The following is a 12,779-nucleotide window of genomic DNA, read 5'->3' as shown; positions in this document are numbered from 1 at the left end:
TGCTTAATTGCTCCACCAGTGTCAATGACTTACACCATCAAATTCTGAAGTTTTAACAAGCATCACAGAAAGGATCTTCTGGAAAACTGACTAAGATTTTAAGATAAACTTTTGACTGACACTTTACCTAACAAGGAGTCAGAACTTCTCCATTGGGCAGGTGAACTCCACTTGCTGCCACCTTTTAAACCTAGACTAAATTCTGTGTATTTAAAATATACCTCCCCCTTGTAAGGAACACTCAAAGACCTGTAATGTTTGTATTATCTAAGGAGAAGTTAATGATTTCAATTTATAGAATTTGCAAGTTATAAGAAATAAGCATTTTACTAGACACAAAATTTAGGAATCAAACTGCTAGTTGGGAGTGGGGTTTATCTTAAGCTGCGCCCATTTGCACAGCTGAGCTCTATGGTAGAAGGCCCAATGCACAGGTAAACTGAGGAGCTCCAGGATTCCCCCTTTAACCAGCTTCCTCCTGTGTAACAAATCCAGGGTTGGCGGGGGCAGAGAGGAGCTTTTCCCCGTCCCTCCCTTTCTAGCCCTACTTCACTATCTTTCCTTCTTTTTTCATTTTCTTCTATTACACACATATGCTGTCAATGTAAGGGAAAGGATGTGTGGACCAGGGAAAGGAAGAGTGGGATGAAAGTGAGGCTATGAAGAATGAAGAGCATGTGCAGATGAAGGGGTAGAATGAATGAATTTTCTACATTAAGAAAATTTACACAGAAGTGTAACACCAGTGCAAATAAGCTCCTTGAAGAGATTTTATTCTTTAAATCTTCCCCAGATGCAGCATGACTCCCCCAGCCCCAGAGCAGCCACCATCCTATCTTCGCTGCTCTTGCAGCAAGAAGCAGCAGCACACTCAAACTCCAACCAAGTAGAGCGTACAGAAAGGCGTAACGACTTCACAACACTGGGGGGGAGAGACAGCTCAGTGGTTTGAGCACTGACCTGCTAAACCCAGGGTTGTGAGTTCAACCCTTGAGGGGGCCATTTAGGGATCAGGGCAAAAATTGGGGATTGGTCCTGCTTTGAGCAGGGGGTTGGACTAGATGACCTAGTCTATTCTATGAAAACATGTTTTTGCTTTCCCTGTTGACTGCACTGACTGAACTGGTAATTATCATCACCTCCTGACCGACTCACTCACTAGTTCACTTAACTGCTTCTTTGATCTGCCTTGTCTGGGCCTGGTGTAATTGTTCACCTTAAGTACGGAGCCACTTACTACACTGCTACTAATTTCTCTCATTTAACTACTTACATACACAAGTAACTGTCCCTTGAGCATTTGATTATTTATATAATTTTGTATTCGTGATTAGGAACAGAGACAGTAGGAATCAGTAGATTCCTTGTAACCACACTGCACTGTTGATTATTGGTACCACTCTACACTTTTTGCTCTCATCTCTAACTTTACCATTTCTCTGCATTGCATTTATCTCCCTTTTTCTCTCCCTTCCCCTACTTCATCTCCCCTTGCATTCTACCCTCTCCCTATGTTACTCTCATCAGCTTTTCACTCTTCTGTTCTTCCTGTCCCATTCCACCACCTCCTCACTCCTACTCTCACAAATCATACCTCCCCTTCTCTCTTGCCTTTTTCTGTTTGAATCTGGTAACACCCACCCCAACTCTGTCTGACTCCAACTCCTCCCTGAACCTTCCCTATCATCATCACCACCTCTCTGAGTTCCTCCCCCAGCAACTTCCCTTTCACCTTTTTTCTCCAGTCCAAATGGAATACCCAAACCCTGTTTATAAAAAATGTCTCTGCTATCCACAACCATCACATTTCCCTTTCTCCTGTCTCTCTCGTCCCTAATTTCCTCCTCCAACACTGATAAATGCCAGCTTACCTGTCTCTGTCCTCTTAAATTCATTAAAACTCTTGCTGGGGAAAAAAAAAAGTCTTCCTGGTTTGTTGTTTCAACCACACCACCATTTTGTTTGTATCATTTCACTGGCTTCCCTTTCCCACAACATCAAGTACAAACTACTTGTTTTCATTTTTAATGCCCACTGTGGCCTCAGATCAGACTGATCTCTATTTTCTCTCCATCAGCGATGCCAGCCTTGATTGCCTGTGTCAAATTTTCCAGCATGCATGTTTGTTTTCTCCCATGCCATTTCTTTTTCATGGGAACAGCACCCTGCAAAAAGCCACATAGCCAAGCCACATAGCCACACCACACTATTCTCCTTAAAACTCACCTATACCATGATGACTACAAAACACTTGACAATGGTTTATAAACTGCTGTTTATTTCTCTAACCACAACTGTCAGCATTAAGAAAAGGAGGACTTGTGGCACCTTAGAGACTAACAAATTTATTTGAGCATAAGCTTCAGCATTGTTACTCTGTGCTCCCACTGTCTATTTGTTGTGACCACCTGTTGTCCATTGTCTTCTACTTTGTGTGTACAGTACCTAATCAATGATGCCTTTTATGTGTTACTGTAATACAAGAAAATAAGTGTGAAAACCCCTAATGTAGATATGTTGCATGAGCACAAAGTAGGGCTTTTTACACTAATGCAGCTTACATTGGTATGTTACTATATTAAGTTAGTTACACTGGGTTTGCTTTAGTACAGCACATCTATATTAGGAGGTTGTACTGAAGTAACTGCATCAGTATAGTTACACTAGTGTACATTTTCTTAAAGCAGATACGGCATAGTCAAAGAACCTAACTTCTGAAAACTGCACGAGCAAAAGTTATTAGTTCCACACTTTGGCCAGGGGAACGGGGGGGGGACGGGACGGGGGGCAATTAGTTGGCACACTTCGTTACCTTTTCATCAAGGGCTTTGTGATGTTCAAATAATGATTTTAGTGCTTTGAGAACTTCAACTTCACTAGAAACTCCTGCTGGAGACTGAGCCTGTCTCTTTACAACAGTCATTCTAAGGGACCGCTCATGTCTGGAGACTAGACATTCCAAATGTTCTAAAAGCAGCTGAAATAAAAACAAAAAAAGTAAATAAGGAACAAGATGTTTATACCTGTTTTGAACATCAGACTAGAATGACTTTACTTTCTAAAATATTAGGTTTGATTTAAGAACTTTCAACCCAGGAATCAAAATTCAAGATTAAATATATTAATTTGTTTGCCTTTAACATTTCAGTGATATCTTTGTATAAAGTTAATAAAATGGATGAGGTGCAACATGGACCACTGTTCACCCTTTTACCCAGCATTCTTCCCCAGACGTAGCCTCTAGGTAAGATGCCAGGTTGACAGAGCTTCATATTAATCTTTGCTTCGATAAGACTTCTCAGTTCCTTGTCTGTTTCAAGTCTGGGAACTGCTTTCTAATCACGTGGACTGGGTTATACACAGGAAATATATGAAGAAGTTGTTGGGGAGCAACTACTCGAACCATGGTTGCACGAACTGTGTGGATCTCCATGACCTGCACTTCTGCTCCACTACTTCAGAGTCTTACGCTAATTCAGAATCCCTTATCATGAAGGAACCCTCTGGCAGTCAGAGCTGCAGTCCTTTATCTGCCGTTAGCTGGAATATACACAAGATGCATTCACAGCCTTAAAAGACACTGCTATACTGTCACTTCCTTATATGAGGCACAATTGTACCAGCAGCGAGAACCCATATGGACAATACTCAAAGAAGAATTTACAAATTTTTATCTTTGAGTTTTAAGTTGGTGTATAAGAGCATGATACACAGTCTGAAGGGAATCTCAATATTAAGTTCAATTCTCCAATTAATTATATTTTCCTTAATGATGGTTTAATGGGGTTTACTGGTCCTTTAAGTAAAAGAGGAATTCGAGGGGGATGGAGTCAAGTGTCTCCCCATTCCAAGAGTCTCAACAGACCAAATATCCTGGGGAGAAGTGGGGCAGACATGGGGAGAGAGGAAATGGTCTCAGGGAAAGAGTCTTGGAGAGACTATTTAAAGGCCTGAAGCCAAGACTTTTGTAGTATAGATATTTGTAGCTCCCTGTCTCCTAATCACTCAATCAATCATCCAACCAAACAAGACAAAACCCAGGTAGGTAGGGGATAGCAGAGAAAGCTCCCTGTTCTCACTGTGAGAGCAGATGTTATCATCCAGGAAGGACTGTTTGCTTGCTGACCTCTCCTCCCAACCCAGGAGAGCAAGTACTGAGTTGGTGAGGCCTAGAATACAGCACCCCAGCAGAGACACTTGTTTTGTATTTGAGGTAATTTCATTTTAAAACAAACAATATTGCAGACACTCCAGGTGGAGCTAGACAGAAAAATTTAAAGGGCCTGCCAAAAAAGAGGGACAGACCGGCTCTGGGTGGTAAGCCAGCCACAGATGGCAATAATCAATAGAGATCAGACAAGTAACTAACCCTTGTATTATTTCTTTCTGCTTTCAGTTCAGCAATTTCTTCTTCCCTTTCAAGGAGCTGTTCCCTGCATACATTAAGCTCTTTAGTAAGTGCTGCAAACTCCTGGAAGAAAGCAAACAACAATACATCAGTATCATAAACGGTGTGCAACCCAATTATATTAATTATTACCACAATAAGTAGTTCAGTAAAGTTGTAATCAATTATTTTTATTCAACACATCTAAGGAAAAAGTTTATCCAGGAAGGGGATGGTGATGCTAGAAGAGGGGTGATGTTTTCCAGGAAACAGGGCTCATGACTGGAAGTCAAGAGACATGGATTCTCCTCAGTATGTGAATAATCTCGTGTGGTATGCGTCAAGTCACTTTAATTATCTGTGCTTTTATTTCCTTTTTTCTTAAAAACTTTTCAAGCCTAGCAAAATATACTGTTTATTGAGGACTACACATACACTAAGGCCTTGTCTACACTTGCAAGTTGGAGCGCATTAAATCAGCCCCAAGCGCCCTAACTCCAGAGGCGTCCACACTGGCAAGGCAGTTAGAGCGCGCGGACCCTGCGGCTGGAGCACCCCTGGTAATCCACCTCCACGAGAAGCATAGAGCTTGCTGCGCCCCAGCTGGAGCACCATGATGCCAGTGTGGACACCTGGTCTATTAATGCGCTCTGATCAGCCTCCAGGAAGTGTCCTACAATGCCTGTTCTAGCCACTCTGGTCATAACTTTGAACTCTACTGCCTTGCCCTAAGGTGACCAACTGTCAGACCCGCCCTTTAAATTTTCTGGGAATTTTGAAAGTCCCCTTCCTGTTTGCTCAGCAAGGCGTGGAGTGCTTGCCGCGCTTTCCAGGTGACCATGCCTTCACGCGCCAGGCAATCCCCAGTATGGAGCAATGGCGAGGTGCTGGACCTCATCAGTGTTTGGGGGGAGGAAGCTGTCCAGTCCCAGCTGCGCTCCAGCTGTAGTAATTAAGATACCTACAGGCAGATGTCATGGCCCCTTTCTGTCATGGCCCTTGATCAGGATGCAGTGCAGGGTTAAAGTGAAGGAGCTGCGGAATGCCCACCACAAAGCGCAGGAGGCAAACTGCCGCTCCAGAGCTGCTCCCATGACCTGCCATTTCTACAAAGAGCTGGATGAGATATTTGGGGCCGACCCCACCTCCACTCCGAAGAGCACCATGGACAATTCCGAGGCCATGACAGCCCAGAGTGCAAAAAGGCAGAAGGCAGAAAATGGAAGCGAGGGTGCTGAGGAGGAGGGGGGCCCAGAGACAGAGGGGGGCCTAGTATCCCTAGATGCATGCAGCCAGGACATGTTTTCAAGCCAGGAGGAAGGTAACCAGTCGCAGTGGACGGTGCTTGGGGAAGAACAAACAGCAGATGAGGTAAGCGGCTTTTATTTTGAGAAGGGAGTTGTTGGGTACGGGCTGTTGGGACGAGGAGGGTTACAGAAAGAAGGGTTAGGGCTGCATGCATGCCTAGATGTGGAATAGGGCGTTGATGTGCTCTCTCACATCGTGGTAATCGGCCTCAGTGATCTCACTGAAGGTCTCCTGCAGAAGCTGGGCAATCCACTTGCGCAGGTTCCTTGGCAGAGCTACTGTGCTCCTTGTCCCAGTAAGGCTAACATGTCCGTGCCACTGTGCCATTAGAGACGGGGGGACCATTGCTGCATACAGGCAAGCCACATAAGGGCCAGGGCAGAAGCCGCATTGTTGCGGAAGACCCTCCCTTTCTTCCCAGGTCACCCTCAGCAGCAAGATATCTTCCAGGACAAACCCATCCTGTGGAAAATGTGGGGACAGTGTTGAGTATAGGGGCCCCCGGCAACCAAAAATGACCAAAAGCATGCTCCACAGTCATTCTGCACTGACTCTGCCTGTTGAACAGATCCTTGCTGCTGTCAAGGCTCTCTGTGTACGTTTTCATAAGCCAGGGCATTAAAGGTCTCAAATGATCACAATGGGCATTTCAACTTCCCCTACGGTGATCTTCTGGTCCGGGAAGAAAGTCCCAGCTTCCAGAACAGGCCTGTGTTCCAAAGGATGAGTGCATCATGCACCTCTCCAGACCAACCTATGTTAATGTCCATGAAACGCCCACGGTGATCCACAAGAGCCTGGAGAACCATCGAGAAATACCCCTTCTGATTTATGTACTCAGAAGCTAGGGGGTCTGGTGCCAGAATTGGAATATGCGTGCCATCTATAGCCCCTCCGCAGTTAGGGAAACCCATTTGTGCAAAGCCATCCACAATGTCACGCACGTTGCCCAGAGTCACAGTTCTTCGGAGCAGGATGCGATTAATGGCCCTGCACTCTTGCATCAACACAATTCCAACAGTAGACTTGTCCACTCCGAACTGGTTAGCAACTGATCGGTAGCAGTCTGGAGTAGCCAGCTTCCAGATTGCAATCGCCACGCGCTTCTCCACCATCAGGGCAGCTCTCAATCTCATTTCCTTGTGCCACAGGGTGGGGGTGAGCTCAGCACAGAGTCACATAAAAGTGGCTTTCCTCATCTGAAAGTTCTGCAGCCACTGCTCGTCATCCCAGACTTGCATGACAATGTGATCCCACCACTCAGTGCTTATTTCCTGAGCCCAAAAGCGGTGCTCCATGGCGGTAAGCATGTCCGTGAATGCCACAAGTAATCTCGTGTCGTATGCGTTATGCGTGTCGACATCATCGTCGGACTCCTCACTGTCACTTTGTAGCATAAGTAGTAACTTGAATGCAATTCATGACGTGCTGGCGAGACCCATCAGCATATTTCTCAGCAGTTTGGGATCCACTCCCGCAGACCGAAAGGGAAGACAGAGTGTGCAGTACAAAAAACACTTAAAGATGGCACCAAATTTAGATGGAAGCGATCCATCATGGGGCACTGGGACAGGACCCAGGATGTCATGCACCCTCCTCCCCCTTCCCACAAGCCACAGCGCCAGTACAGAATGGGAAGAGGTGCTCTGTGGGATAGCTGTCCACAATGCACTGCTCCAAATGCCACTGCAAGTGCCGCAAATATGGCCATGCCACTGCGCTTGCAACTGACAGTGTGAACACATGGCAGCACTCTCCCCGTTGCTGTCTCCAAGGGCTGGTTTAACTCCTGGAGCTATACATCTGCAAGTGTAGCCAAGCCCTAAGTGTAAAGTTTTAATACAAAGCTGTTTTGAATTAAGCTAGACATGCCTGAAAACAAATTCCTTTGAAAGGACGCCTCAGCTCTACCTAAAACATCACTACTACAATGTTAACATGTGCAACTAAAACAGGCAGACTCAAAGCTGATGTACAAAAGTTTCAGAGCCCAAGGCTTTGTCTACACAACACACCTTTTAGTGACACGTCGGGCAGTGTAAACGCTGTTTGTGAGCGGGGTTCGCGTTGTCGACAGGAGACCGCTTCTGCCACTTTTACACTGCCAACGTTTACACTGCCACTTGCCGCAGCAAAACTTGTGTCTTTCAGGGTGGGGGAGGGCCTTTTTTAAGCACCTGTGAATGACAAACGTTTTGTCGTTCAATTGGCAGTGTAGACAAAGCTTCATTCTGTAAACTGTATCCAAAAGATACATGGGATTGGAAAAAAAAACACAAAAAATAACTTCTGTGGCATATGCTCCTGGGACTCCTGACACATTAGACTGCTAAAAGTCACTACAAAAACCAATAGTGGTATCACTGTCATCAGTTACATACAATCCATGACTATCATGAACCCTCCCTCTTAAAAAAAAAAAAAAAAAAGTCTATTCAGTGGAAAAACAATTCAGATTACTACTGAGAGTGAAGTTCAAATGGCTTTTTTAAGTCAATCATAAAAGATTGCTCCGTTTGACGAAAAAGGGAGTCCTCCTTTAACAAAATAGGAAAAGCAAAACATCTTTACTCTTGTTGCATGACAATTAAATTCTTTTTGCCATTTTCAAGCAGGAGGATGATAAAACTTCATTAGGACAGTTTAATACATTTAATGAAAACCTGATACGGAATACACAATCAAAAACACAAAGATGTATTTCAGATGTTGTTCATTCTAAGTTGCCTACATAAATTAAAACCTTCTAATGCTGCCAAGATGCAGACCTTACTAAAGCAAAACGTGTCCTTACAAGTTCTTCATTAATAACGCCAAACAGAAAGCACACAACCATTCCCTCATTCCATTACTAAAATGACAACATGGGAAGAAAAAGGAAGTTCTCAAATAGCTGAGTTATAACTATTAGAGTTGGCTGGAAACTGGAATTCTCAATCCACAGGAAATTCCAAGTTTCCAAAAAAAAATGTCTGGAACAGAAAGAAATGAAATGTTTAAGTTTCCTGAAGAATCGGAATTCCAAAAGTTTTGTTTAGAAAGTCAAACGCATTTTGTATCAAGCTTTCGCAGAGCCAGGAAGCTCATGGAGCCTGGGCTCCCAGGACTTCTGGGGAGGGGAAGAGACACAGAGGTGCTGACAGACAGCTGGTGTTGCATCCCGGGCCTGGGCCAGCTGCCCTGCCACTGTGACAGGGAGCCACACCACACTGTCTCCCACCTCAAGAGTGAGGTGAATATACCCCGTCTAGCACTCCCACAAACTGTAACCCCCTTTTCAGCTCCCTCCATGCTCTCCAGCAGTGTCCTCTTTTTGTGAGCCTGAAAGATGGTAACACTAATGCAAACTGCCATCTAGGAAGATTTGTCCTGTTCCATAGAGGAGTCCTCTTGTATCCCTTTTTCCCCTGTCATGCAGGGAGAGGGGTCTGAAACCTGCTCCAGGTTCCTACTGCTCAGGGTCCAGATTTGCTGCTTCTAGCTTGGGGGAGGAACTTCATGAATATGTCCTGCCATGTCTAGCACTGCTGAGAAATGCAGGTATCCCAATCACAGAACATGCAAAGATCCCTATCTAGGTATTCCACAAGTGGAGTAGAGCAGACAGTGGTTTCCCCACTTTCTTGTCTTTTATCCCCTCCCCCCCATACTGTACTCCACAACAGTGGGAGAGGAGGGGATGCACCAATAGTGTCTAAGCAGCAGATAGGCCATTAAATCCCATTGTTGAGAAAGAACCAGAAATACAGCTACAGAAGGCAAATGTATGGCCAAAGTTGTTTGTTTGTTTTGTGTGGCCAAAGTTGGTTGGTTGTTTTGTTATGCAGCCACAGATCTGCCAAACCTTCTTATAGTCAGAGGCAGAATGAAAAACTGGCAGGCTATTCAGGGTAGCTAGCCACACCTTCTCTTATCAGTGACTGACAAGTCTGGTTCTGCCTGTATAGCTACATGCAAATAGAGTATATAGGTTAATTGGTTTTTGCACCTTGCACATTAAAGAGAATACTAGGATTATAGTCTGAAACATGCGTAATGCAACAAACATACCTATCTGTACTACTAAACTCAAAAACACATGACAAAGTGGTAAACGATAAAATGCAGTTTATGCCAGATTTGCATAAATAGCTGTTCAGGCTATCATTTTCGTGTAAAAAGACACATCTTTATTTAGCACTATCCAATAGAATTTTACAAAGCCAGGATAAAACAACACTCCCTCCATATGATGTTGTTGCTGGTTTTATAAGAGAAAAATTTAGTATCTCCACTATTGCTGATGGGAGAACTTCAGTAAATCTCTCTACTTTTGCCATTATTTTTCAATTTCATCTTGTGAGTTTCTATTGTGATTAGAACAAAGTATGTTTCTCAGAAAAGAGCTTACAGAAACTTACACACTGTTACCCTAGGGGGCAGAATACATTTCAAAATAGATAATTTTTGAGGAAGGAAATATATGACTTCAACCATTAGCTGAGTAGGCTCTTTTTTCTTTTTGAAATTAAAATTTTACACTGTGAGCAGTTCTATCTACAGCTGAAAACAGTGAAACATGTCTACATTCAATTTTTTTCTTAATCTCAAGGTTTTTTTAAAATGTGCACAATAAAAAGGATTTTTTTAAAAAATAGCTGAATAGAAGAGTTCAGAATGGAATGTGGATATCAAACTAGCTTTTTTTCCCTTAAACATTTAAAATAAAAACCTATTTTGAGATCTCTCAATACTGAAGATAAATTAGTCAATAATTAAGCACATAGGAATGCAGCAAGTAGGTTGTAGTAAATTACTTGTGTCACAAACCAGTCAAACCCACTAACATGAGCCAAGAGTTTGACACATCCCACTTAAAGCTTCAAACAGAATTCTTAACAAAATGGATTTAAATAGATATTGTGAAAAATTATCTAACCTTTGGGACCAACAGGACTATAACACAATCACAAAAGTTATTTTTCATTCCAATACCTATCTTCATCACTTATCTTTCACAAAAACTTTTGCAGTTTTACCTCTCAGCCCGAAGTTGAATACAACTTGAAACACCTGAATAAAAATCAAGCAAATTGTTGTCTTACGCAACTATTTAGATAACAGCTTACATGTTTTTTAAAGACAGGTTTCAGAGGAACAGCCGTGTTAGTCTGTATTCGCAAAAAGAAAAGGAGTACTTGTGGCACCTTAGAGACTAACCAATTTATTTGAGCATGAGCTTTCGTGAGCTACAGCTCACTTCATCAGATGTTTACCGTGGAAACTGCAGCAGACTTTATATACACACAGAAATCATGAAACAATACCTCCTCCCACCCCACTGTCCTGCTGGTAATAGCTTATCTAAAGTGATCAACAGGTGGGCCATTTCCAGCACAAATCCAGGTTTTCTCACCCTCCACCCCCCCACACAAATTCACTCTCCTGCTGGTGCTAGCCCATCCAAAGTGACAACTCTTTACATAATCAAGTCGGGCTATTTCCTGCATAGATCAAGGTTTTCTCACATCCCCCCCACCCCCATACACACACAAACTCACTCTCCTGCTGGTAATAGCTCATCTAAACTGACCATTCTCCAGCTGGAGAATGGTCAGTTTAGATGAGCTATTACCAGCAGGAGAGTGAGTTTGTGTGTGTATGGGGGTGGGGGGGATGTGAGAAAACCTTGATCTATGCAGGAAATAGCCCGACTTGATTATGTAAAGAGTTGTCACTTTGGATGGGCTAGCACCAGCAGGAGAGTGAATTTGTGTGGGGGGGTGGAGGGTGAGAAAACCTGGATTTGTGCTGGAAATGGCCCACCTGTTGATCACTTTAGATAAGCTATTACCAGCAGGACAGTGGGGTGGGAGGAGGTATTGTTTCATGATTTCTGTGTGTATATAAAGTCTGCTGCAGTTTCCACGGTAAACATCTGATGAAGTGAGCTGTAGCTCACGAAAGCTCATGCTCAAATAAATTGGTTAGTCTCTAAGGTGCCACAAGTACTCCTTTTCTTTTTATGTTTTTTAAAACTATCAACCTTTTAAAAAGCAAACCAGTTTTAATTTTCCATCTGACATTCAAAATAATTATATATTTAATCCTCTGAGGACAGATCTAATAATGTTGAGAAGAAAGTTACGAACATTTTAAAAATGCAACCCTTTTAATATATTGCTGTTTTAATTATTCTGAGCCAGAGCTATGCAGCAGAGGATATTGGAATAGCTTCACCTGTCTCTTCAATCACTCAACAAAAATGTCCCCCTCATGTCTGTCTCCACTTCAGAAGATTTCCACTAACTCTATATTAGTCCCTACACCAGGGGTGGCCAACCTGAGCCTAAAAAGGAGCCAGAATTTACCAACGTTCATTGCCAAAGAGCCACAGTAATACGTCAGCAGCTCCCCCATCAGCTCCCAGCGCCTCCTGCCCACTGGCAGCCAATCAGAGCAAGGGCATGGCAAGCTCAGGGGAGGGAAGGGGTGGAGTGGGTTTCAGGCCTGTGGCAGAGCCAGAGGTTGAGCAGTAAGTACCCTCCCCCGGCACATTGGAAAGTTGGCACCTGTATCTCCAGCCCCGGAGTCGGTGCCTATACAAGGAGCTGCATATTAACTTCTGAAGAGCCGCATGTGGCTCCGGAGCCACAGGTTGGCCACCCCTGCCCTACACAATCTCCTCAGCTTCTAAACCTGCAGATGCTGTGCTGATGCCTACCTCTCCATGGTGGGGAAGGCTGAATCAAGAGCAAGAACCAGACTGTGCTGGATAGGCAGAGAAATGGGACACAAGCAGATCATGCAGGCACAGCAAATGGACTTATATGTGTCCAGTGCAGCCTGTGGCTGGGTAATCACTGCCAAAAAGCCAGAAGCAACAGAGAGGGAGAGCTGGGTTGTGGTACACTGGGTGCTGACAATTTTTTTTTTTTTTTTTTTTTTTTTAAACAAGGAAATTAAATTACCCAAAACTTTAACACAAAGTTAAGGTTGCCCAGTGTTGCCTTGAGACCTTCGAGAATGTAGTGTGTGGCTAAACTGAAGCCTCTGAAAACCAAGATATGAAGAAAAAGGGTAAATGACACCCCTGCAATGTAAC

The 12,779-nt window shown here is 43.7% G+C and overlaps 1 protein-coding gene across 12 annotated transcripts in view; it reads right to left on the bottom strand.

The window, feature by feature from the left end:
- The window catches only part of PPFIA1 (PPFI scaffold protein A1), an 88,655-nt gene that overhangs the window by 55,451 nt on the left and 20,425 nt on the right, over positions 1-12,779 (bottom strand). For all 12 annotated transcript variants that reach the window (XR_012159381.2, XM_073347883.2, XM_073347881.2 and 9 more), the window contains exons 3-4: positions 4,370-4,471; positions 2,813-2,977 (exon numbers count right to left, since the gene is read on the bottom strand). Coding sequence is in view for 11 of the 12 variants with exons in the window: in XM_073347883.2 (XP_073203984.2) it covers positions 2,813-2,977; positions 4,370-4,471 (267 nt within the window). In the remaining variant the exon portion in view is untranslated. The remainder of the gene's footprint in view (positions 1-2,812; positions 2,978-4,369; positions 4,472-12,779) is intronic.

This window comes from Lepidochelys kempii, chromosome 6 (genome assembly GCF_965140285.1).
Source record: "Lepidochelys kempii isolate rLepKem1 chromosome 6, rLepKem1.hap1, whole genome shotgun sequence".
In the NCBI taxonomy this organism is placed as follows: Eukaryota; Metazoa; Chordata; order Testudines; family Cheloniidae; genus Lepidochelys; species Lepidochelys kempii.
The sequence above is the reverse complement of the archived record's forward strand: the minus strand, read 5'-3'. Positions and strand labels throughout refer to the sequence as shown.